The 26,940-nt window shown below is 38.8% G+C and overlaps 1 protein-coding gene across 3 annotated transcripts; it reads left to right on the top strand.

Moving 5' to 3' along the window:
* Positions 1-376: 376 nt before the first annotated feature.
* On the top strand, positions 377-26,379 carry TXNDC11 (thioredoxin domain containing 11). 3 transcript variants are annotated; one of them, XM_057367288.1, is made up of 12 exons: positions 377-555; positions 4,942-5,158; positions 5,929-6,026; positions 7,874-8,003; positions 13,081-13,174; positions 14,360-14,472; positions 15,307-15,507; positions 17,456-18,239; positions 20,639-20,784; positions 21,461-21,570; positions 23,001-23,081; positions 23,475-25,390. In XM_057367288.1, the coding sequence occupies exons 1-12, from the start codon at positions 410-412 to the stop codon at positions 23,578-23,580; spliced, it is 2,226 nt and encodes a 741-aa protein (XP_057223271.1). In that variant the 5' UTR covers positions 377-409; the 3' UTR covers positions 23,581-25,390. The 3 variants fall into 3 exon arrangements, with proteins under 3 accessions (XP_057223271.1, XP_057223268.1, XP_057223270.1); XM_057367285.1 differs by lacking the exon at positions 23,475-25,390 and adding an exon at positions 25,752-26,379 and having other exon boundaries at positions 385-555; XM_057367287.1 differs by lacking the exons at positions 377-555; positions 7,874-8,003; positions 23,475-25,390 and adding an exon at positions 25,752-26,379 and having other exon boundaries at positions 5,020-5,158.
* Positions 26,380-26,940: the final 561 nt, after the last annotated feature.

Raw genomic sequence — 26,940 nt, 5'->3', positions numbered from 1 at the left:
CCGGCCACGGGACTGGTAATGGTGCCGAACGCTGAGCACGGGAGGCGAGCACAGCACCCCCGTCCCTTTCTTCCCGAAGCCGGGCGCGGTAGACAAGCAGAGCGCTTCCCGTCCTGTTCTTCCCAAAGCCGGGCGCGGTAGACAAGCAGAGCGCTCCCTGTCCCGTTCTTCCCGAAGCCGGGCGCAGGAGGCGAGCAGCACACTCGACGTGCCATTTTCCCGGTGCCACGGACAGGACGTGGAGCGGCGGCCGGCTGTGCGCCTGCTCGGGCGGGCGGACGTGGCGGCGGCGGGTTGGCGGGCGGAGGGGCGGCCCCGCCCGGCCGGCTCGCCTCACGGGCGGGCGGTGGGAGACGTGTGCGAGCGGGAGCGGCTCGGGGCCCGCGGCCCTGCCCCCCTCGGCCGGGCCATGTCGGTGTGCGGCGGCCCCGGCGACGCGGCGGCYCCGCGGTTGCGGCCCCGCGCCGCTCTGATGGCGCGGCGGCCCGAGCTGCTGTGCGGCGCGGCCATCGTGCTGGGCTGCGCCTTCCTCGTCGCCCTCAAAGTCACCTGCAGGTACCGGCGGGGCAGCGGGCAGACCCGGGGCTCGGCCGGGGGGGAGCGGCCCCTGGCCCGCCGCTGTGTCCGGGGGTGGTGCTGCGCTGGGGCCTGGGGCAGAGCCGCCGGCGGGGCCCTGTGGGTCGGGGTCGCCCTGTGGTGCTGTGTGGCTGCAGCGGCCGGGCCGCGTCGGGCATGGACATCCCCGGGGTGGGGGACTGATCCTTTTCTCGGGCCCCACCACATGCAGTCCCTATGACAACCGCGACAGGTCGTGTGTCGGGGGACGCTGTGCCCCCTCAGCGGGGTCCCGGAGCGGGCAGGGGCGATAAGAACCTGGGTGGGGAGGGAGCGGAGTGTTTTAAGAGACATCTGCCCCACCGGGACTGTGCTGTGGCGGCAGGTTCGCGGGGCACACGCTCCTGAGGGCAATATTAGGATATGCAGGGAGATGTCAGGGCAGGGACCGGGCTCTGCTTGGTGGGGCCCAGCAGTGGGACGGGGGGCAATGGGCAGAAACTGATGCCCAAGAAGTTCCACCTGAACATGAGGAAGAACTTCTTCCCTGTTAAGTGACCGAGCCCTGAACAGATTGTCCAGAGAGGCTGTGGTGTCTGCCTCACGGGAGATATTCCAGAACCGTCTGGACACAATCCTGTGCCATGTGCTCTAGGATGACCCTGCCTGAGCAGGGAAGTGGGACCACATGACCTACTGCGGTCCCTTCTAACCTGACCCATTCCGTGGTCCTGTGACAGGCACGTTGTTGAGATAGAGGTGCTTTTGCTCATCTCCAGAGGTAGCTGGAACCTCGCACTGCCACAGAAGGGCTGGGGGGGCTCGGGCTGCAGCCCTGCCCTCAGCACTCTCGGTGTCGGTGAGGGCCAAACGAGTCTCTCCGGGCTCTTGTGTTGATGTCACCCCCCTTTGCCTGCACCTGCTTCGGACAGAAAAATGTTTCGTGGTTTCCCTGCCACTCTGGTGGTGCTCCTCTTGGAGCTGGAGCCTCCYTCTTTGCAGAGGGCTCTCCAGTTCCTGTTTGGTGTACGTGGAACCAGGAGATGTTTGTACTGGCGGGGCAGGGAGCGGCGGCGATGGACGCTGGGCACAGGCTGCTCGGTTCTGGAGCCTAAACCGGGGTCTGAATCTTCTGGATGGGTTTTAGGTCAAGGTAAMGGTTACGTGCTCCAGGTCATACTATATTAAGAACATCTACTGCACTTGGGGTTTAATTTTGAGATAAGGAGAAGGCTACAAGGATCTGATTATGTTTACCTTCAGAAGATAATGTTTCTGAAAAATGCTTCTTTGGTTACCTGTAATACAAAGGTGTATTATCTGAATCATAGTGAATTCTATGTCTATGAATGAGTGCCTCTGAGTAGCTGTGCCTCCATTCCAGGATTCTGTATTTCACAGGGACAGATAATGTAGATGAAATTGTAAAGCTTTTGCCATATTTCAGAATGTATGGTGAAGGATTTCTGAACATTGTCAACTCCCTGGAGTACTGTCCAGTACTAAACGAATAATACTTTTGTTTATACTTACAATGATGCCTCCTGCTGTCCTCTATTTAAAACCTGCATATTCCTTTCATTTTACTGCTAGCTGTGTTTGAAAGCTCACAGATGGAATGTGACTGGAATGTGGTTCTCACCACCCAGTACTCTGGAAGTTTGATTAAAGCGGTTGGGCTTTTCAGATTGTAGTTGAATAGACAAACTAATATTAGAARGATATTCCCTGTTTGGTTGCTGTCAGAAATCTAGAAGATTCAGGTGTAAAAATTCCTTGTGCAGTTTGGAGGCTGTTTAATAGCACATGTTAACTAGAAATACAGGACATAGTTTCTCACTGCATGTCAGTATGATTTACTAGCAAGACACAGCACTAGATCATAGGTACTACCACTGCTCTTACAATATATAACTTTGGAGATCAATGGATAAGAAGTATGGAAAGGGAAAATTCCTTTGCTACAAGGCAATCCATTAGTGGGATTTGAAGTGTGGCAGGACTCAAGAAATAGTCAAATGAGACCTGACCTAACATTCTGTGGTCTAGACCCTGAATGGCGGGCAAATGCCCTTCTGGCACTATGCAAATGTCTTAGGGACTACCCCACTTTAAGGACTGTGCAGTCAAAGGGACTGATCCTGCAGGCACTTGCATGTGCTTCCCTTTATTAGCAGTGTTATCATGGAAAGTTTAAGTTTTCATAGGCTCTGGGCAGCAGGTAAATAACACAATCGGTTTTTAATAAAGAGTTTGTTATTATTATGTTTGTGCAATTGTTTCTTATGTAATCCTCAGTTTATATTTATTTAAATTCGAGGGGTTTTCTTAGGAAACCTGGGAATCGGTCAAGGTATTCTGTGTTTGGTATTGCAGAGGAAGACACTACTTAAACCTCCTTAAGCAGCTCTTAGTGATTGATTCATTATGTTTTGGTTTTTAATAATTACTGGAGTTTTTTTCATATTTGAAGCTAGTTGTGTAGATTCTGACTCACTCATGTCATGAGACTTCTGCTGTTGTGTTCTACCCATTCTTGCAATTTGGAGCCAATTCATTATCTCATTTTTAAGGTTTACGTTGTAATTCTTGAACCAATCATCCTCTTTCAGTTTGATTCAGTAAAGGAAGCAGAGTTTTAAACATTGAGGTTGTCTATTTCCATTAAACTAGATAAAGAGGAGAAATTCTAGCTGATGTCTCTGAAGAAGTAGGTGTGAGCCTAGCAGTTGCTGCTGTGCTTTCAGCATCTGATCAGCTCTGTGTGTGTGCCAGAGCTCACAGTRGAGTTGTGTCCTGTCCAGCTGGCAGGCAGGAATCATGGAAAGAAGCTGGCAGTTTGGATAAGCATCGGGTGCAGGAATGGCAGGGAATCAGAGTTGTTGGTTGTGAGGTGACTGAAGCACTTATGGGTTGGGAAGGAGGTTCTGGGTTGGTGTTTTGGGGAGAAGGGAAGGAACAAAGGTAGAAGTCCATAGAAGAAAGTAGACTTTTGATTGTGTAAAAACATCATGTTGTGAGTGGGGAAATTAATGAATTACAAAGATGAGGAACCATTTRATATTTTCAAAATCCTGGTTATTGAAGCAATTTTCTCTTACATGCAAATTAGGAATTTCCAAAACTTGTAGAAAATATACTGGGGGCAATTCTAGTATGTTAAGCTTTAAGTGAGTTGTCTGGAAATGAGAGAACTACAATATAGGTTTTTGCTATAAAGATATAGGTACTTCTTAAAAACCAGAAAGTTTGTAAAGATTAAAAGTGTGGCAGAGTTGTTAGAAGATTGCTTAATATATGAGTTTTGACAGTGTTCAGKGCTCAATAATTCTATCCCAATTACTAAAATTTTAGCCTGAGAAGGATCAAATATCAGGTAATATGACTTTTATATTAGCTTTTAATTGCAATGCAAAGTAAAGAAATACATAGTCTTTCCTCAGACTTCTAGTCCCATTATGAGCCATGGCAAAATTGAACGTGACAGGAGTGTGGTCCAGTTTTCAGTTTGACTTACTCTAGTGTAAATACAGCWAGTGGAAAATTTTTAAATGATGAGAATATAAAAAGTGAGCATGATTCCTCACTTGCATTTAGGGCAGCTCATACCATAGCAACTTGTAAACACCTTGGAAGTGCCAAATTCTRGATTGTTTGATTGCTGATTGGATAGAAATGGTTTCTTGAGTATTTGGTTTRTATTGTTCATATTGCTTACTGGCCWGTCTSATTTCTTTTAAGCARCTTGATCTGTCATAATCTCCTTAAATTTAGACTCTCTCTTAATACCGTCCGTATACTGAGGTGCCCTGAACAATGATTTGCAGTCCCTACTCTGATCAGTAAAATAAACAAGCTGATCAGTAAAATAAGCAATAAATATAACATTTACATGTTTATTCCTAATACAATATAAAAGAATAAAAGTATAGAATACTTTAAAACAAAGCATAAGGCAGGGTAATAGTCTATGTTTATATAAACATCACATCACAAAACTTTATGACCAGAATCTCTTTTCTTATCAGGGTGCTGTTACCTAAAGTACAGGTGTTTAGAGAGGATGAGGCCAGGGAAGAAATCCAAAGAAATCACTCTTCCTGGTAATTTTATGCAGCAACCAACCATAAGAGTGTGAGCTAACGTACCATAAATACAGTGCATGGTATCAAGTGTGGCTTTCTAAAGCTTATGAAGAGTGATCTTTAAATGTTTATAGTATTTAATGAAACTAACTCAGAGAGCATGAATTGTAGTTGTTTTGCATAAAATTCTAAAATACTGTCATTGCATGACTTCTGCTGATAATAAAAATTAGGTCTTTGTGCATACTTTTTAACTAGTTCTGTTCAGTCTTAATAACGACGCTTCATTTTCTTCCTGCAGCCGAGCAAAAGATGTAACAATGCCAGCAAAGGTTCCAGTGAATTTTTTCTCCACAAAATCTCCAGTCATTGATCTTTTTCGGGGGCAGTTAGACTATGCAGAGCAGCTCCGTCAGGATTCAGAAATTGTGCTGTATTTCTTCTACGCACCATGGTGTGGCCAGTCCATTGCTGCAAGAGAAGAAATAGAACACGTGGCCAGCAGATTGTCAGACCAGGTAACTTCAGAGAAGATGCCAATCTTAAACATGACTTGATAGCTTTTCAGTGTCCAAGCTGATGCTAATTTCTGCCTACTCATGGGAAACAGTAGGATTTGAATTCTCACATTTTAGGGTAACTCATTGGTCACCTTAATTTTAATTTGGCATACAGAGTGTTAAAATAAATGGAGACAGCCTGTGATTCCTGCTTAGTTGTCTGTTATTTCTGCTTCTGAATGCAGAAGTCTATGAATTTCTTGTTGTAAAGTGTTTTCAGAGTGTTTCAGATTTATTCTGAATTTCAGAGTGTTTCAGATTTATTCAGATTCCTGCTTTCAGGCAGGAATTCCCTTGAGTTTGCTTCCAGTTCTGGAATCCTTGGAGACACTGGTAATCATGCAGAGATTGTAGCCATAGCACTGCTTTCAAGCCATTGGGTACCTGTGAACACTTAATAGGTACAGCTGTCCTAAACCTCCACTTGTTGAGCTTCACTCTGGGGAAAAAGTAATTAATGTGGGTTATGACTAAATTAATAAATTGTAAGAATTTAGATTAAGAAGCATAAAAGCTAGAAAGAATAGTGACCAGAAGGATTGCTGTTGCAACATGACACATAATTTAAAAAAAAAAAGGTCTGTCCCTGACAGATATGGAATACTGAGTTGAAAAGGCCCTGAAAATATCAGTTGAAATGGATTGGAAAAAGTACATCAAGTACATCTTGCATAGAGTAGGTCACAGTAGTGTACTTTGTTATCAGTGAATTTTTACCTGCTTTGCAGGTGCTGTTTGTGGCTGTAAATTGCTGGTGGAACCAGGGGAAATGCAGGAAGCAGAAGCATTTCTTTTATTTTCCTGTGATTCACTTGTACCATCGGAGGTAAGACTTCATATGTACAGTCTAGGTTTTTTATTGTTGTTTTGGGAAACAGAGATATCATGTGTTGCATTTTGAAAATGTTACATTTCTGGGTTCAGAAAACAGTTGTTGATGAGATTCTAGATGAACTCATCCTGTGTGCTACTCAGGTGCCAGGTAGGACAGTAAATGTCAGTTAAATGACAAGCTGGACAATTCTTCATTCTTAYGGAAATTTCAGTTTGCCTGTGCATCTCTTGGAAGCCTCCAATGAAAATAATTCAGAGTTACATATTAATTTCAGATGTCTGCTTGCTCTGTAGATGGATTATAACAACTAGGCCTAATTTGTGCAGGATTAAAGAATGTAGCTATGGGTTGTTGTAGTTAGTAGAATCTAAATRCACATGTGAATTGCACTACATGCTGAAGACCTTGTTCTAATCTTGACCTTTGCACTCACTTTCTTATGCTCCAGATGCTGAGATACCATTGTATAAAATGTTATATAACCTCACTTTAAATTTTTTGTATTTATATGTATTGTCCTTTTTTTTTTCTCTTTGTGTGGAGCAGAAGGTAAGGAAAYACAGTTTCTAATGCTACATCCAGGAGTTTATCCCTTTTATTTTACTAGTCTTGAACTRCAGCTCTCTTTTATTACAGAGGCTGATTTTGTTTTTTGGGGGGAATTTATGCATTGAGGAAGAACGGTCCTGGTCTTTTTTAGCTAAGTTGTAATAGACACAAGAGACACAGGCGTAATTCAAACTGTAGTGAAAAAAYGCTACAATCCCACTTGGACGTACAGTGATTTTAAATTTACTTGGTCTCGAAATTACAGCACAGTAGATGGATACTTGTGGTATCATCAGTAACATTAAACAGAGTTGTAACAAGACAAGGTGCAAATCTCTATGGATACTTCAGTAAAAACCCTGAAGGGCAATGCACCCATCATTCCTGAGGTATTAAACTCATGTAGTACCTGAGATATTAAACTCATGTTGAGCAGTGAGTATTGCTGTGAAGAAAAAGGTTTATAATAAACCAATGGAGGATGTGGAATGATCTTCTCTAGAAGACCATTTTGAAGCACCTCAATATGGGTATCTCAGTGCTAGTTGGGTATTTTTCAGTGTTTCTCTATGTACAAGCGATATTAAAAATGCATCACATTAAATTCTTCAGTGGAAATGGACTAATTCTTTATTCTTTTTGTATTTGATTTCATTTGAAACAATGATGCTTTGTCCATCTCAATGATAATTAGGAGAAGAACCTCTGGAAATCGTAGGTGCAAGACGCAGCCCACCTGCTGTTTTAGTGCTGTCTAATGTGGTGTGAGCTGTTTTATCAGATGGCTGGTGGGAAACCAGTTTTTACTGAGTCTGTTCATGAGCAGTGAAACTGAGTTTGTCCCTGCTTTACTGACTGCTGTTTGTAAAAGCCTGTGTAACAATATTTCACTTTTCAGATTGATACTGTTTGAGATAGTGAAAAAGCAAGTGAAAATTACTTTTTCAGATGTGTGTTTTTAAGTCACATGTGTTTACTTCAGACAAAGTGGAAAGATATGTATATGATCATGTAATTTATACTTGAGTTTGACTAAGTTCTTTAATGGTATTCAGAAGTGGTCTCCATCCCTCCATGCTCACCAACACTCAGCCCCTTCCACAGATATTTCGGTCAGTCTCTCTGGTAACACAACTCCCTACTCAGTTACAGAAGCCACTGGTAAAACATGGAGAGCAATCCCCTAGAGGCTGAGCATGCTGTCTATGTAGCTCCTATCTGCCACCCCCAGGAGGGACTCTCTATTGTTAATTTAAGTCTTAATGTTTTATTATTTTTTTTGGTACTAGTTTTGGACCAATTGAATACAAAGGCCCTATGAGTGCTGTTTATATTGAAAAGTTTGTTCGCCGGGTGATGACACCACTACTCTACATCTCGTCTCGATCAAAATTACTAGATTTCCTCTCAAATTATGAGGTACTTGTCTCTCTTCTCTAGCTTTACCACTGTGATTCAGAAAGAGTTTGATTTATGTAAGGATTAAATTTGATCTGCTCCAAAGTAATAGTTTATTTTCAGGATCCTGAAATCAGTGCTCTGTAAATGAATAAAAATCATAAAAATACAACATGACAAATTCATAATGTTGATCCCTGTGTAGTTACTATTACAGTTTAGTAACGCTCTTAATGTACATTACTTTAGTTTGTAGAGACAACAATCAGAGTTGTTACCTCACCAAACTGTRACATACAAACAAGAAAGAAGGGAGAAATCTTTTCACAAAAATCTTGCGGTCTAAGTTGGGACAGCAGTTGATAAATACATACACAATCATTACTTTAATTTTTAAAGGAGTATTAAGCTTTTCTAGTAGAATAAGTCTATTAATTGAAAACAAATACGAAACCAGCTGAAGTAAAGACTCCTAATCTCTGTATATGTGGTGACTTGATGATTTTAATCCACTGGTACATGGTGTTTTATTCATTTTGGWCTGTTGTGTTCAGGTGTGTCAAGACTGGTAGCAATAGTGGATTAGTATCTTTCAGTTAGACAAAATGTTCTTACAACACAGCCATTTAAAATCGTTCTATAACTGCTCATTCTTGTAGTGCACAGTGGAGAATTCAGAGCAGTGTGGAAAACCTGATGAACAAATCAGTGCTGTGGTGGTGGACACAGCATGGGAGGGGCCCTCCAGTGTGCTGGGCTGAAGCAGATGCTGTGTGAGCTGGTGCATGTTGCAGTGCCTGCTTCTGCTGCACGATGGAGCACTGGACATGCACTGGTAGTTCCCATGGGTAGGTGCTGTGCTTCTCAGGAGCTACTGCTGAGTTTGGTTTTCCAGTGTTTTAAGCAGGGACTGTGAGTCAGGAGTAGTGAGTTGTGGCCTGGCTCTGGTACTGATACTTTCTGTGATCACAAGCAATTCCATTGTCCTTCCATTGCTTCAGGTTTGCTGTTCTAAAACTGAAACTTTTTTTGGCCTCTTACAGGGATTTGAAAAAAAAACATGCTTAGTTTTCAGTTTGTGTTATGTTGTTTGTTGGTAGACTGCAGAAGGTAACAAATGAGCATTTGTCGTTAAGTTTGCYTAAGTTTGCTTTACAGTAAGAGGTGCATGTCCATTGGAAAAAGACTGAGATAWAAGACAAATTCAGGGAGGGACAAAAATATTTTTAAAATACTGCTTAGCAGCTGAACAGATATTTTTGTTCCTATATTCAAACTTCCCCCCTTCTTGTGCTTGAAATTCTGTGGCTCCAAGTGCTGAGTCTCTTGSTGTCTCAACAAATTCAGCATTTGTTGGTTCTTTTTTTTTCTGAAATGGCCCAAGAATAGAGGCTGCTGTGCTGTGTTGCCCCACAGTCATTCATCCCTGAGGTTCTGTCCCAGAGCATGGCTCCAGGTRCTCAGTATCTTGCCTCTGTAAAGTTAGACTAGAGGGGAAGGAGGAGATACAAAAGTAACTGATACTTAGATAAGATGAAAGAAACGGAATTTTTATGAAGGTGGATGCAGAGAAAAATATAGGCGCAAAGAAATAAACTAGAAATAAACAGATTGTTTCATCACTTCAAATAGAAACATGAACATTGTGGAATGTTTTCTGTGTGAGTTGAGAAATTCGTACCTTTTGTAGGAGAAGATACAATCTARGAGTTAGTCCTGCATATAAGAAGTGGGTAAGTTCGAGGAATAGAGTAAATTATAGGAAATTGGGACACATGGCACAAACTAATTACTATTTTCAGACCCCTGGCTAGTGTCTTCCTTTAGTTTTTTATCTTCTCTGTATAAAAAATACTAATTTTTAGCAGAAGAGAAAGGACAGAGGACTTTCAAGGATTGCTACTGGGCACTATGGCCACTGCCTGCTGCTGGTTCATAGTTTCGTTATTTCATTGAAAAGCTAATTTAATTTCAAGCTCAAAATGATTCGTGAAAGATTTGTCATCAGTATCTAATTTTCAGTCCTGTGGTCTGATAGCAAATGGGTAATGCAAACTGGAAGAAATACAGATGACCAGAATCCAGTTAAATGGATATGGTATAAGAACAAGTGGTGGTTATTACCTGGTCTTTTGTTCTTTCCTCGACCTAATCACGACTATCGTGACATGCTGTGTTGTTCTCACAAGAGGGCGCTCAAACCCCATTAAAAAAATCTGGGTCGCGACTCTAAAGTTGAGATCCTGCGTTCTCTGATGCTATTYAAGGTTGGTTTCTCTGTGGTTGTGGAATTATACCAGTGCAAAAGTAGAAGCAAATAAGAATTCTTTTTTGAGAGCAAGAAAAATATGCTGTTTGGAAAGCAGTTAAAATCTTGKAATGTTAAGGAAGATCTAAGTTAAATGATTAAATGTTACCATAGCTAAAGGTACCTGTGAGTACCTGTAATCAGATTTCTTTTGTYTTCTTAACTGCAGAGATGTAAAAGTTTCATTTTAATCCAGACTAGCACCTCTTGTTCCTCATCTGACAGGAATTGCCTGCCTGCACACGTCTGAGAGCCTGGAAAAAATCACCCCCTTACTTCARTGTAATATAGCCAAAACATATTTTGAAAATTACAAATTGGGATAGAAATAACTTGAGTATTACAAGCATTTATTTAATTGTAAAAGCTAATCAGTAGCTGTGGGATTTCCCCTATCTTCTGTTCCCGTTATTTCACTTTTTTTGGCCTTTAAATTTCAGAGCTCTTTTATCACAGTCATTTAATGTCCTTCTGCAACTCTTCAAGTCAGCTGTAGTTTCAATAATTCCCACCAGCCTTTACAAATTTTGTTACTCACCCTTCTCACCCTTTTGTAAAGTGCTTAAAGAAATACTGAATTGCTTGAGTATCAGTACACATCCTGGCTGACTGTCTTTGGCTGCTGAAAAATGTTGAATTCTAACTGTAGTTTTTTATCTCCTATGCTAATCTGGAAAAGGGCCTACCATGTTATTCCTTACCACCTTAGGTTCTTCCAGAGTGGTTGGTAACTTCTTGTAGACTTCAGGGAATTCAGGCATGCTACACGTGTAGTATGGCATGCTCTCCTTGGCCTGATTGTATTCCAAACTAAGAACCTCTTTACATAGAGATACCTTTTCTGTGAGACTTGAATCTCACTTGTATAACAGATAAAGAATTGTTAGTTGCAATACCTGGAAATGTTGGAAAAACATTTGGGAAACATTCTTCACAATCTGGAATTCTTAAGCTGCTGCTAGTGTATAACAGAACTGGCAGACAGAATCAGAATGTTACCTTTTAAATAACGAATATTTCCACATCTGACTACTGGCTTCTTGTCACATTTTACWGTCAGTTTTGATTCTCCTTTCATTCATTATTGGGTGCCCTAAATTCACTTGGTACAGGATTAGTATTCAGAAATGGTCCTAGGAAGTGGGAAGCTAGAAGTTTGATAATCTTACCAGTCCCCTTATTTTGGTTCAGTTGAATGCTTTGAAAGTTTTTTAGAAGGGATCGTTTGTTTTTACTGTCTTAGTATAGAACTAAGAGAAAAATATGAACATTAATTACTAACCGGTATGTTGTTTAAAAAAGAACAGTGAGTGCTATTATTTTGCTGTGTTCTTTCACTACTATTTTATTTATACTTTAATTTTGTTCTTGGTAATTATTGTTGCAAAAATTTCACTAGTTGCTTGTAACTCATTTTTATTATTGAGAATTTTCTTGGGGTACCTCATGAGGCATCTTTATTAATAAGGGTCTTGTGCTTAGCATTCATTCATGAAAGAGAATTCCTGCCTAAAAAAAGAAGTCATGAGCTGGAATGGGCAATGCTGTTATTGGTGAACATCTTYAGATTGCTAATTAGTACTGAATTAGGTCAGTGTATAAGGCTGATATGAAGAACTGAATTCATATTAATAATAACAACAGGTAAAATGCRTGTTCCTATTTGAAAAAGAAATAAATATTTTATATGTAGAACTCAAATAAAGCAATCTCTGAAATAGCAAATGAAAATACTTCTTTGAGAATATATTTGCCACACAATGGGTGCTCGGTGAGTTTGGAATCTTCTGTTCCACAGCAGTCCCTGGAGTGCTCTTGCTTTCTGTATCAAATGCTTTCTGTATGCACTGGTGGAACTGAGAAACAAGTAACACCAAAAAACCAAATTCCATCACTTACTCTGTCCTGCAAGTTTATTRAGGCCATTTGAGTGATGCCTTAAAAGCATAATTAATAATGATTTTTAGTGGGTTATATTTTTAAAAATTTAAAACCAAAGTTTAACTGAAATRTTGGAGCAAGTGAAGTCTGGACTATGTACCTTTCTGTTCCAAATCAGCTTCTCCCACATTCTCTTCCTGAATTTCAAAGGGAGTTGTTCACTTGGAAAAATCRGTAGATATATTCTGGGGTGAATCTTTTAAATTTTGAATTGTCTGTATGGCAATTTGAAGAGCTTTATAGATATGAAGGTGGAATATGGAGTTCTCAAGATTTTTTGCAGTTGGTCTCTCACTGACTCTTGGGGGATATACTGAAAGGATTTACAGTGACTGTAGCTTRAAGATGGGATGATCACTTGTCTTAGTTGTTCAGGTATTCATACACAAAATGTGTCAGCATGTGAATTGAKATGTAATTACTAATTATGTGCAACATAAAACCATTAAAGGTTTACTGCTTAAGCTCTTCATACTCTGAAAAATTSTATTTGATATTCCAGTTCTGAAAGAAATCTTTATGATGCTTATGGTTCATATCTTGGTGCTAGAACTGATTGAAAACATAGTTGCCAAGCAGAAACTGTTTCTGGTGAACTGAACTTTAACGTGGGAAACCCACCATTAGTAGCATCCATAAAGCCCCTCTCTCTAAGCTTTTGAATGGCAGCTTCATTCTTTGAATGAGAACTGATTTTGATTCAGTCTTTTAATATTAAAATTTTTATTGCAGCATAAAGTGACTGCTCTTCAGTAAACGTTGTCTTTTAAGAGTCTGTTGCATTTTACTGTGGTCCCATATATTTRTACTTGAAAATAGCTTAAGTAATTCTAATTCTTATTATTTCAGCCTGGAGTTGTGGGATTTTTTGAGTTCAATGCTTCACCTCAGCCACCTGGTTATTTAACATTCTTCACATCAGCATTACATTCATTAAAGAAAGGTAAAAGCTTCCTTTTCATAACTTAATGTGTCTGTGAATGAGTTATGTAAAAGGGCTTCAGTAGTTTTTTTGTAATATTTTATAACCAAGGAATTAATCCCTTCTCAATGTTTCTTCATGGTTATCTGAGACTGTCTCATTACAGTGTGAGGATTGCTTACATRAAAAGCTTCCTGTGTGCTCAGCCCTCATGGAATAAAGGATATGGCAGGCTGCTATTGAAGGATGCACCAGGGCAGAGTTCCCCCACATGTGTAGCTGCAGCCCACACAGGATCATGACCAGACCAGCACTCKGTTTCAGTTGAATTTGGTCTTTGTCCTGTGCAACACATGCAGTGTCAGAGGAGTGGGGTGAACTTGACTGTGTCAGCGCTTGGTAACCGAATTATGTAAAGTACTGTCCTGGCTGGAGTTACAGAGCTGCTACAAGGCAGCTGAGAAGGGCTTTCTCCCCATCCTGTTTTGCACTGATMATCTAAAATWCAAAAYSKCTTGTCTGTGTTTACACAGGCAAACTTTGTGATGATTAATAYCTSCTTTTKGGTCCTGAATTTTGGATAGAACTTYCTTAAAGTTAAGATTAATACATTTTGTGAATATTCCTTCCTGTCAGCAAATGAAGGAGATTGATACTGCTGTTATTTTTCACTGTGCCACTGATGTGATAAAGAGCCTGTTCTATATTTTGTTCTGTGATTTTCACATTTATATGTTGAATTAGTTCTCTGCAACATAAAGATAAGCAGTCTGTCTTTATGTGTACAAACTGAGAAATGTGGGATAAATATTTCTACATAATACATATTTACTGTAAATGTACATCACTTAAACAGTGTTCATTCCTTTCCCTTACATGTATCATCTTAGTTTTTGAGATGCCATAAACCATAGCAAAATACATCTGTGATACCAGATATTGTATTTAATAAGCAAATCAAGAATTTGGACAATTGAGGTTAACGTATTCTATATCTGGAGTGCWGAAGAGGAGCACATTTGTCCTTCTTGCCCTCTTTGTTTTGTGTCAGTAACCTGTATTGGTGGTCTCTGTTCACAGATTTCTGTGCCTTTACAAAGCACTGTTGTGTGTTCTGGTTTGAGGGTTTGAGGGTGGTGTTCCAGGACTTTCAGGAGAGTTCAGTGTGGGTAATTACATYTAAAGATTSAAAATCTGTCCTTTCAGATTACCTTGGGWCAGTACGCTTTGGAGTCATCACAGATAAACGTGTGGCAGAGGAGATTTCCCTGGTACATCCTGGCAGTGTGTATCTGCACAGACACGCCAACACATCTCTCGTGAGTATTGCTCTGTGCTCTAGGGACTCACATGCTACAGAAATACTCGGGGGATCAGAATTAGAAGACTTGAATTTGAATGAGGATATGGACAAAGATTTTGTGGAGGGATAGTAGGTATAGTGAAAACTTGCATTGTGGTTTTAAAGTGTAACATGACGCTGATTAGAAAAATCAKGCAAATTAAGTCAGTTGAATTTATAATAACTTTTACCCTACATGCCCTGTTTTTGAAAAACTAAGGCTGAAAATAATAACTTTCRGATTTGTTATTTGGCATAGAGACACTACCTACCCACACTGGTATCGTGAATGGAAACTTTGTGAAGAGAGGTATTGTGATGTGTATTTTATTCAACTCAGACTAGGGAAAACAGACATTTTAGGTCCAATAACATAAAATTACTTTTGTCTATGCCAATTATTTAAGATAAACTTGCCTTAATGTATTAAAATTGATCCTAGACGCTGTGAGCCTTTTTATTATACAATAATAATAAATATTCTGTAAATCAAACTAGCTTAGAACTCTTTCAAAGAAAATTTGTACTATTGAGAAAAGTCCAGATTATAAAGATGTAGTAATATAGTAAAAATAAAGAGGAGTTTCCCTGGAAGGATCCTTTGTGCTTGTGGAATTTTCTATAATCTGATGAGCATTTGAAAAACTTTTCCAAAAGGAAAGGGTGTACAAAATGCTGAAGTTTGCTGAAGTAATGTCATTAATTTAGAAAGAGAGTTCTAGCCATTACAGTAACAAAGTAATGCCATAATGAAGAATTGCATTTGTAAATAAATCAAGCAAGGACAAAGAAATACTTTTCCCCCTTCAAGATCTATCCAAAAGACATCATGAACTTCACTGCTGAGAATATTTGCAAGTGGGCCCTGGAAAATCGGGAGATGCTCATACGCTGGCTGAGACCACACGGTGGGAAAAGCCTTCTTCTAAACAATGAGCTGAAGAAAGGACCAGCACTTCTCATATTTCTACCTTACAATCCTCTAGCAGAAATTCATCCTCTTTTAGATGAAGTAAGTGAAATACTATTTTTTTACTTCAAAAATACTAAAACTTGAGAGCTGTAGTCAGGGATCTGGGCTTAATTATGACAGATGCCTCATTTTATTTCACTGTTCCAAGTATCTAATTTTGTTTAAAACCACTTTCTCAAGCCATATTATCCCTTACACTGGTTTGCATCCCCCACAAAGGTGCCTTTGTCTCATTCAACAGCTGTTTAGAACCAGGATCTAACTCTTCCTTGACTTCTTCCTTTTTGTCGTGAGTTCTGTGTAAGAAATGCAGATCTTTGCCARCTGGAGCTGAAGTCTTGTGTGTTTTGTCCACCCCATTGTGTTTCTCCTCTCCTGTCCTTCTAGAGGTGCATGTGCTTCCTTAGTGACCTTCCAATTTTCTCTTCCTCTGCTGTTATTTCCATTCTGAGCTGCCTAGGACAGGAGTTTGTGGAACTGTGCAGAAATGAGATAGGGAAACTAACTTGGCTGAAAACTAGTTTTTTGTCCCTGGGCTATTTTTCAGCTGGAATACATCATCCAGTTTGGTATAAGACAAAGCTGCACATCCCAGTGGTGATCATGTAGCTCTAAGCCCAGTGTGGTACAACAGACAAGCGTTTGTGGAAGACCAAAAGCAGGCCTAGTTTTGATGGTAGGGCTGACTTACTTACACAGCATCTGTGCCCTGGAATGTGCAGTTTCCACAGGGAGGCTCAATTAATATTGCAGTGTCTGAAACAAAAGGAAAAAAGGGAAGTACCTTATGATACAATATTTAGCCAAACTAAATAGGCACRATAAAAGCTATGCAAGATTGCTACAAAATAGGGTTGAGGAAATCTATGCCTGAAAAAGAGCTGCCATTTCTCTTGTAGTAACCTGTCTTCTGTTTGGCAGGCAAAATTCAATGGTACTTGTTACAGAGCAAATGTTCTAGTAATAGGTACCACTTACTTAGATAAAATCAGTGCAGCATAAAGATGGATGTTCTGTTTCAAATTTCACTCTAYTAAATAACAGTGTTCATCTACATCAAAATTTGAAATGAGATACAAAATATTCCATTTGTCCTTGTATAGCTTCGCTTTGAGATATTACGCAACTTGTTTACCCTGGGAAAAGCTGTTTACTGCAACCAGCCTGTGGGTTTCATCAAGAAATTAAACCACTTGACTGTAAGGCAGTTGCAGAGAACAAGGCTCTCAAGTTGTATGTTGAAATATCTCAGASCGAATTTCTCTTCCTGATCACAGCTCACTGAAATGAGATTTCTTACTGCAAATCTGTTGGCTTTTTTCATCATCTCTTCTCATGTTTCTCTAGGTAGTAAAAATCTCCAGGATAGGTTATAGTGTCAGGGGACAGGTTTTTTTCAAGTGTTCAGTTAAGCATTTTTCAGGATGAAAACTCATTAACARCTAATTCTAAAAGACTGTAACAAAGTGCTGCTGTAGACCACATGATAATACTGATGATCCTGTGACACAACAACCCTCCTGGATGTGATATTTCTGCATYCCTTTTATAATTATAGCAGTTTCTGTCAAAGTGTTCTTCTGTAAGCAGTGTGTGTAATTTAATTTCTCCTCCTCTTGAAAAATAACAGAGATTCGGGAGCCTCTACTCGTTAATATTTTGTGTAGTGGGATTTAACCATAAAATGTAGTGTTATTGTGCTGTAGTAAATACAATGCATGGAGGACTTTGTAGTCAATGTCGTGGACTGAAAAAGATTTGAAAGTGACTCTTGTTTTTATATGCTGAAAATCTGAAAGTTTAACTTTGTTGTCAAGTTAGAGCCCCYGTAATTCATTGTAAAAGATGAGTCAGCTTCATGTTTCTGAAATTCTGTCTCTAAATTGCATATAATTGTTGTTAAACCTGCAACAGATAATTGCAGTTGGGTGAACTATATACAGCTAATCGTGATTTTTTTTTTTCTATCTTTTGTTTTCCCCCATAGATTACCAAAGTGGCCTTGGAATACCACAAGTGTAATAAAAGCCAGGCAGCTGAGCCAGATCTTCAGCACTTAGGAGACTCTGATTCACCAGCTTTTGATTCTTCTGTGACAGATGCACATCTGAAGTTCTCGGAACCATTTTCCATAGCCAAGTACCCGTGCTGTAACACGGTGGTGCTTCCACAGTGGCATTCAATCTCCAGAACTCACAATGTCTGTGAGCTCTGTGTTAACCAGACTCTTGGTGTCAAACCAAATAAAGTCCATGTGCCACACTGTAACTTTTTAGAGATAGAAGCAGCTTTGGACTCTTTCTACCTCCAGGAACATACCTTTTATCAAGTAATATCAAATACCATAGAATGCAGCAATTTCTTAAGTTTCTATAGTCCCTTTAGCTATTACACTGCATGTTGCAGGACAGTAAACAGGCATTTTTTAAGTTTCATTAGTTCTGAGAAGACCATCTTTCAGACCCCCAAAGTAGCATTTTCTTCCCATGGGAAGAAAGATWACACTCAATTTTCTATTCCTCACATTGAGGATAGGAATTGTTTTATTCCTGACCTTAATATTAGTAGCACGAACATTACTGGTCTGAGCTGCAGGACCAACAAAACCTTGAATCTCTACCTGCTGGATTCAAATCTTTTTTGGATATACGCAGAGAGATTAGGAGCATCAAGATCTACTCATCTTAAGGAATTTGCTGCCATTGTTGACCTGAAAGAGGAAGTGCACTATGTCCTGGACCAGAATACRTCACTTGTTGGACCTACCCTGGGTATTGTATCCACTATACAAATGCTTGAATTCAGAAAATTATGTTTCCAAGTGRGAGTGGAAAACTTAATGCCATTTTAACAGGGAGACTACTTTGTGAAGTTAATATTGGGTATTGTAATTTATGCTATTCTATTTAGTAWTTATGCAAGCAGTTATGAATGAGTCTGTTGACTAGAACAGAATAATATTGTAGGTGATGTAAGAAGTAAGTTCCATATACCATAAGTAATTTGGTTTAAAAGAAGTGAACTTTAGAGTGTGTGATTCTTGACTGCCTGGTGTATTGATGGAATGGGTAAAATCTAAATTAATTTGCATGTGGAAAAAAATTCAGTTAATGTAATGTATTTGATATTACAGAAGACATTTGTATRTTAATGGTGGTGTTGGTGTTTGTTCAGCTCTTCTGTGTAATGAAATATCACAGAATTTTGGGAGGTACTGACCACTTATCCACAGAGACTTCCCCATCCTCTTGTCCTCTGGAACCAGCTTAAATTGTGTTAAATTTATTTTGAAAAGTGTGTGTGTTTTCAAGGTAGCAAGGTAGAGCTCTGAAATAGTTGTGGCCAAATCTGCCAATGCTCTTAACCTTCTSTCTGAATTGGAGGAGGAAGAAAAAAAGGAAAAAAACCTGAACCAGATAAGCCAAAGATTTCATTTCTCATCTGTTTGCAGTTCTTGAATAAGACAAAATGTTCCTAACCATGTGCATTTGCCTGTCATGCTGATGTGCAAAACTGAGTCTGCCTTCAGAAAATTTTGTTTTTGTAATGTTAGCTGTGTAAGTAAGCATGGAAGAAAATTTACTTATTAAAATAATTTGCCCAAGAAAATGTATCTATATACTTCTTATAGCACTAATTACATTTCCTTTTTGCCATAAATCTAAGTACAAAAATATGCACAWTGGAACAAATAGCCATGTTCTTATTAAGGATCACATGTAGCCTTRTATCCTGTCTCTATCCCAAACCCTCCAGGAAAAGACTCTGAAAAAACAAACAAAAACCTCAGTGACCGTAACAGGATACTTAGGAAATATTAAGATCAGAATGAAGACATACAAATTTCCTTCCCCTTTCTGCTCCCAGTACTTTCTGTCTCAAACATGTTTTAGGTCACAGGATTTCCTGAGAATGATGAGGGTTTCTGTGCAGAGTAAGATTCAGTGTATTTCTGTTCCATCATTTGAACTTCTAGAAAACTTTTGCTCTGCATACTTGGTCGAGGAGTCTCTGATTTATWCTTGGGTTTTGTGCTTTTTATTTTAATTTTGTTTTACTTCTTTAAGATTTTAACTTCTAATGTTTCATACTATCAAAACAGTTTGGTGCTTAATACCTCTGTCAGATCTCAGTCTTTACAGAYGGTTTATAGAAATTCAGGAATATGTCTTTTAATTAACCCCTTYCTTTCAGTTACTACTTAATCATGCCTAGATATTCCAGATCAGGACATCTAAAAAGAAAAAAAAAACCTGTTTTGGCCTTCTGTCAGAATTTAATGAAATGCTGAACAAAGAGCTAAATGTACTGCTGTTTGCATTTCAGAGATAAACTTGATGATCTGGTATTTTGTATGTCTGTACAAAAGTGCCAGTTTTCCTAAGGCTTAGTTTTTGTGCTGGAAGTACAAGCACAGGGTGTTTCTATTTGATGAAACAATATTTACTGCTTTTCATATTTTACCTTTTGTCTTGATTATTGAATACTCTTATTCTTTAATGCACAGAATACTATTTCACTATTGAAAATAAAAGAAGGATATTGCTGATATCCTGGAGAATTTAGAGAAAGTAGTGCAGACTCAGAGTAGTGTAGCTGAAGATATTTAAAGGCTTTGGAGCTTCTTTCAGATTTTTACCAGTGGCCAGCTACTTGTTAAATATCTTAAAGTTAAGGAGAAAGAACAAAGAAGGTGATTGTAGACAAAAGGGGGCCAGTCATACTGGCATGCAWATAGCAAGTAATTAAAGGTCAAAAGAAAAGAATTGCAGAGAGTAATCAAAAATGGAAGAATAAATGCAAATAAACGTGGGAGCCTTTCAAGACAATGTAGAAGGTAAAAAATGGAGAGAGGATACTATTTATGACTTAGCAGGTGTGTGGTTTGGAGAATGGAGAATTATTATTGTAGCACATTGGCACAAGATTGAACTCTGGTGTGGCGAGTGACAAGACTGTAATGAACAAAATGAAAAAAAAWCTAAAATAGTGAAACTTAATCTTGTTTTCACATCAGTTGTGGTTATTCAAGAGTTGATACCAACTGCCAGAAATTAATGACATGAAACCAGGTTTGAGTTTGCATTTTCTCYGTAAATTCTGAATTCCAAAGAAAAGACTGCCAAAATCACCTCTGAAGTAACTTTGTTTTATACCAATTTCATTTCAGAGAACTTCATTAAAAATTTCAGTGTTCTCTACAGTCCCTTGAAAAGGCATCTGGTTGATGACCCTTCAGTCCATTTTCATGAACAGCATGTGATCACTGAAGTGACTACTAACACCTTTCATGAGATTGTGTTTCTGAGTGCAAAGGTACACCTCATTACTCAAAAGCTTTCTTGTAGATAATGGCACAGATTTGAAGGAGGGGGTCTCAGTCTTTTATATTGATGTGCTATTCTTACTTTTCTTAAAATATAATGTTTTGTAAGAATTCAAAAGCTTTCCAATTGTATGCCATGAAAATAAGATGTCATCCTGAGTACACTTAAATTACCTCGATCTTCAAAAGTATGTGATAGTAAGGATTTATCTGTTGTCATTCAAGTCTGCAGTGAATGTCTGTATCTCAGTTGGTTTCCAGCAGTCCTAGCTCATGCTTTGCTMGTTAGAGGCAGAAAGCAGAAGTCTGGATATGCTTTTTCCCCCTCCATATGAAGTGTACAGTCAGTGTTGGATATATGGGAATTTAAGATTGCAGAAGAATTTTGGGAAGTGTAGTAAAGTTTGGCGCATTTTCACTTAATAGGAATGATCCTAAACTAAATAATCTTTTAATTTTGAGTTCATGGAAAGAGAATTCCTCAAGAATTTTGTGTGTTAACTTAGTAGTCAGAGGGCAGCAGTGAATAACTTATAATGAAGTTTATTAATATGAGGAAAAAATATGCTTTCAAGAGTTCCCTTTCTAGATGTTGCAAAAACTAGTCATCCTTTCTGCAGATTAACTCGAATAGATAACCAAACTCTTCTCCATTTCATTTTCCAGAATGTCTTGCTRCTCTATTATGCACAGTGGTGTGGATTCTGTGCTTCTCTAAATCACATCTTTATTCARCTTGCTCGGCTTTTGCCTCCTGACAGTTTCACTGTGGCAAGGTAAAAAATACTTTAATTTCATATCTCCAGAATAATGTGAGATCATTGAGGTCAAAAGTCTAGAAAATAATTACTTTTTTTCTCTCTACAGYCTTGCAATATAGATGTGAATGTGATCTGCTTCATTTCTCTTTGAATGCATTGTTCTGTTTTCCTTTGTATAGATTTGGTGGTTTTCAATCTCACTGCAGTAGTTATCCACTTTCATTAAAATTATTTTTTGAACTCTGCAATTAACCTTGAAACTTCCTAATATCAGGAAATGAATCCATAACTTTCTRATTGTTTGTAGCAAATAGTAATATGCTATTTGTATATATATCTTTGTTAGCAACACCATTTTCATCACAATTCTAAAACAGCCACCTACAACCTACTGTAAAGACAATTAACTCCATCCCAGCCAAAAGCAGTTTACAGAAATATATTTATGTCTATATGTGCATGTGTATAATGTACATTTTTATATATAGGTTAAAATATTTTTAAATACATACAAGACATATTTTTCTTTGGCATTTCCAGGTTTTTTTAATGTTTCAGTGCAACTTGTGTGCATATGTGATAATAATGCATAAATACTTAGAACACCTGCTCTGCATCTTTATTTGATTCTGACTGAACTTAGTCCAGAAGACAGCAGGAGACGTAGAGAAAAAAGRAATCAATTAAAAACCCGGAGTTTCATCAGCTGTTTATGATTGTGGCTTCATTGCCACAGATGTGATGCTRTTCTCAACACCCATTTTCTTGCCCAGCTTTGAAGTTCTCTCATTTGCTCCATTATTTTCACAGCAGTATTACTGATGTGATTGTCTGTTTTGTTCTGTAATCATTTGTAATTAATAAGAATTTTATTAGTGATCAAAGAAAGCCTAAAATGCAGAAGAAAACCATAATAAACAGTTGAACTGAGTGTTTAATTCAGAAAATCTGGTGAACCTTTCTCCACCAAGCTTTAGATAAAAAATGTGCCTTTAAGAATGTGCTTGTCCTTGGAAGAAGCAAAGTAATTTACTCCCCAAACTGCTCAAGGGGACAGTATTGAGAGAGGAAAAACTTAGGGAACAAATTAATGAATAGAAATAACTTGTCTTATGTTTGGCATGTCTGTCTCAGGAGGAAGGTGTGTACACAACCTGTGCAGTGTGTACACAGTGAGTGACTGGGATTTAATGGCTGGCTGAGAGCAGTTGCAATACTGAACATATTTTTCTAGAGAAAAAATACCACAGATATTTGTTAAACTGACAGTATTGTTAATTAATTCTGCTGACTCAYATGCACCATGTATTTCTGGCATAACACATTTAGACTTACTTTCACAGATACTTAAATTTGCATCTTCCAAATCCCTAAAATGGTGTTCTTCAAGAAGATGCAGATTTTTCATCTGCTGTTCTCTTCATCAGTGTGTCTTTTCCTCACAGAATTGATGTAACTCGAAATGACCTTCCCTGGGAATTTATGACAGACCGTCTCCCAACCATATTATTTTTTCCTCAKCGGAGGTAATATAATTCTTTTCCTTGTGGATTTTTAACTTCCATGTGACTAAGCTGCAGTAATTATCTGGTTACATGTCTTAGAGAAAAAAGCTAAACAGTAATTAATTTCCGTAAATGCATTCTTACTTCATAACCTAATTTTAAAAAACCACCAGCAAAACAACAAAATAACCCAACCAACAGTTACAGATTTCTACCCTTCTCCCTCGAGGACTCCTATCACCAGCAAATGGGAATTCAGATTTTGGTACTGGGCAGTTACCTATCACAAGATCTTTAAACCTGGACCTTAAGTTTTGCCGTTCCTCTTTAAATCCAGTACAAAAACAGCTGCATTTAGATCAGTTCTGAGTCACCCCCACTTCCAAATGATCGTGTCACTATTTCTTTTCATAGGTACTCATTTTATCTTGGTCTCTGTAATGCTTTAGGCTGTCTCTGGAGGAACAGACTGAGTAGTTTTARTAAGATTATTTTTCTAATGTTCCARCTGGTTTCATAAAGGTACCTTACCTCTAGTCATTGCTTTCACTCCTGCTTTTCCTCTCCAGTGTTTTTTAGATTTTGCTGCATGCAGGTCATTAAGAAAATTGGGATCTGACAGTGTTTGTAGCCTCTGTAGCGTTACTAGAGTAGTCATATATTAATTTTGGATATAAAGGCACCTCATATTAAGACTTTTTATGCAGCTTCTCATCTGTTTGCCTTATGAGACAATTTCTGCAAATTAACTCCATTCTCAGTTTCTTTCCACCACATGCTGTTAATATTTTGTTCTGCTATTTGTTTTAAATAGCCTTTTAGCTTCTTTGATACGCRCTGTGGTTTTGATCAATAAAAATGGATGATGATGTAGTAAAATATTACCACAGTATAATGAGTCAATTTTGATTTAGTGTAGACTRTTTTTTGCCTAAATCATGTCATGATTCATTAATCTGGGATGTGAGCTGATTGTCAGCTGAGAAACTGCTGATGGCAATTACAGGAGTAACTTGGTAGATAATCATAAGTCTGCAGGGGAGAAAAACTCTTCTTGCTTACTCTCCCAGAAATAGCTTCATCTTGATGAGCAGGAGCCTCATCTGACTGAAGTTCTTGAGCTAATGAYAAAATATGGTGTCTGTCTTCTACCTGAAGTACAATAGACAGTTTTCAGCAAATGAAATATTTTTATATCCCACATGCTTATGACTTGSATTTCACAGAAGGCATTTTTGAGGGAAGTTTAATTGGTAACTGAGGAACTGCCATTCTAGATGCACGTTRTAAGCAATTCAGAACACAATGTCACACACAAGGGGACACAGGTTGTCTGTGGTGTGTATTGTGCAGAAGCACCAGTAGGCTTTAGGCATTATACTTCAATCAGGCTTTCTTGCTTTGCAGCGATTTTCATTTGGGCTTATTCTGTGTCTTTTTTCTCACCTATGTAATTAACCCAGATCTGACTGTATGCTACATACCATTACCTTAGTCATGAATTTGACAGCTAAGGGGAAGTAAACTGAGCTTTTCTTCTTGGTTTTAGTGGCTGCCTCAGGAAACAGAGTATGCTGCTGACTGGCAAAGCTGGAGCAGATACAAATAAATAATTAGCTGGCTTCTCAGTTACACATAGTGAGGTGGAAGTGGCTGTGCTGCAGGAGGAAGTGAACTTGTGTTATGCTGGTTTATGCTGACTGAAAGGCAGAAGATGGAACTGGTTCAGAAGGAGATCAAGAGTTAGTTCCAGTGTAGTCCTCAGAGGACAGTTTAGCCCGATATGTGTACACAGAGTCCACAAAGGGCAGTAATTGTAACATTTGTCACAGCTGGAGCTGGTGTTTGTGGTGGTTGGTAGGCTTGAGGAAGAAATTTGGTACTTGCTGTTCCTGGCCTCTCTTGCCAGGTTGGAACAGTTTATGCTGCTACAGAAAGCAGGGGGCTTACCTGCTCCATACACTGGGCTTAGTATTCACAGCTTCAGGGGGGAAAAACACCAACAAAAACCAACAGGAAAACCTTGTTTGGTTTGCTTCCTTCASCACCTCTGACATAAAGACGAAGCAGTAGGAGGAACAAGTAAAGAGATGTATTTTTTTGATTGCAAAAGGGCCTTACTTCTGACTGAAGTGACTTACTGTTTAAAAGCAAACTGCTCCCTTGCAATRCCTTTSAGATGGAACACACTCAGCTACTGCTTCCAGGATAACTTACAGTTCAAAATAATCATTTCCCATCAGGTAGCTTTATACCTCTGGAATTGAATTCTAACTATAAATGTAGAGTTAGGAACAATTAAATGTCATCCTTTAAGTTACAAACGTTAATGTCAGTGTGCTCTGATCACACAGTGATGCTGCTATATGTACTTCAAGCTCATTATCCATGATTGGGATACTTCTTTAAGAGTAAAATCAGTTTTCTGAAATTGAGCAGAATTTTTTTCTCAACTATAATCATGTGCAGATACTTACAGCACCCCAGCTAGAATACAGGGAAAAGGGTTCATGAAATCCATGTCCTTCATCTTTATTACATGAGTTTAGGTTTCTCTTAGCTGCTGTACTAACCCTGCTTGTTAAAAAAACCTAAGATATGAAACTGGAGTTGAACAGCAGATGCTAAGATAAAATTGTCATTGCTTAACTTTCCTGAGAATTTTACTATTAACATGTTGTGTCTTTTTAGGAAGGAGCAAAGTGTGAAGTTCCCTGAAGACTTTTCAGTTAACCTTCCTAATCTCCTGAAATTTATTTTACATCATTCAAGTCTTTCTTCATCAGAGCCCTGTACCAAAGAATGCCTACAYAAAGAGTCAGTTCTACAGCAAGGACACATCTCACACTTAGAGAGAGAAATTCAGAAGTTAAGATCAGAAATTAGTGCCCTTCATCAGGCCCATGACCAGCTTGAARCACAGCTTTCTGAAGCCAGGAGAGAGGAGCAGAGACTACAGCAACAAAAACACACACTGGAAAAGCAGCACAAGACTCTGCAGCTCCACAGTGAGCAGTTACAGGCCACATATGATCAGAAAAATCAAGAATTGCTAGAAATGGCTGAAAAGCTTCAAGAATTAGCTGATGCATCAGAAAACCTCCTTAAAGAGAATGCTTTACTGAGAATTCTGGTGGCAGCAAGGGGAGGAAAGCTACAGAGCAAAGATGAAACTAAAGAACCCCTTCAATCTGAGCAAACATTTTCTGAAGATAATGATATATCAYTTTCAACAGCTACTGCCACATTAGAGGAAAAAAGGATTGATAATATTGATATCATAGAGACAGAGCACAGTAGTGGAAATAGGACAGAATAATTGCTTACACAAGTCAGATGATGCAGTATTGGGTAGGTATTTATGCAAATTTTATTGACATTCATTGTAAATAAAGACTTTTTCCCCAACATGATCTAGAAAAAGAAAAATCAAATGGAATATTTTTGTATACTTGAACAATGTATTCGATACCCCCATCTTAAGAGGAGAATGAAAAACACTTTCTGCACTTTACTATTGCACTAACTTGCAAACACCTATCCATTTAAATTAAAGACACTGGTTTTTAGGGGCAGCAGTGTGAAGCCCCTCTGACTAAGGACCAGTTGTTTTCACTGGCTTTCTCTTACAGCTGCTAGAAGAGAAATTAGACCTTTGATTTATACTTTTTCATAGTTTCTGAAGTTTGCCCTTTACACTGCATTCTCTTTGCTGAATTAAAATTGAGATAMTTCATCTGTGTAATCAGTAAACTTGAATGGACAAAGTCATCTTGCTACAACTGTTCTGTTCTAGAACTTCAGCACTTTGTATCACTTTTGTATACTGGTATTCTGACTGTCCTGGAAACCACAAGAGCCATGTGTGAACTGTTCTCTG

The sequence above is a fragment of the Malurus melanocephalus genome, unplaced genomic scaffold (assembly GCF_030028575.1).
Source record: "Malurus melanocephalus ecotype Western Australia unplaced genomic scaffold, MMel_1.1 scaffold_77, whole genome shotgun sequence".
Lineage (NCBI taxonomy): Eukaryota > Metazoa > Chordata > Aves > Passeriformes > Maluridae > Malurus > Malurus melanocephalus.
This window is presented reverse-complemented; position numbering and strand designations above follow the sequence as displayed.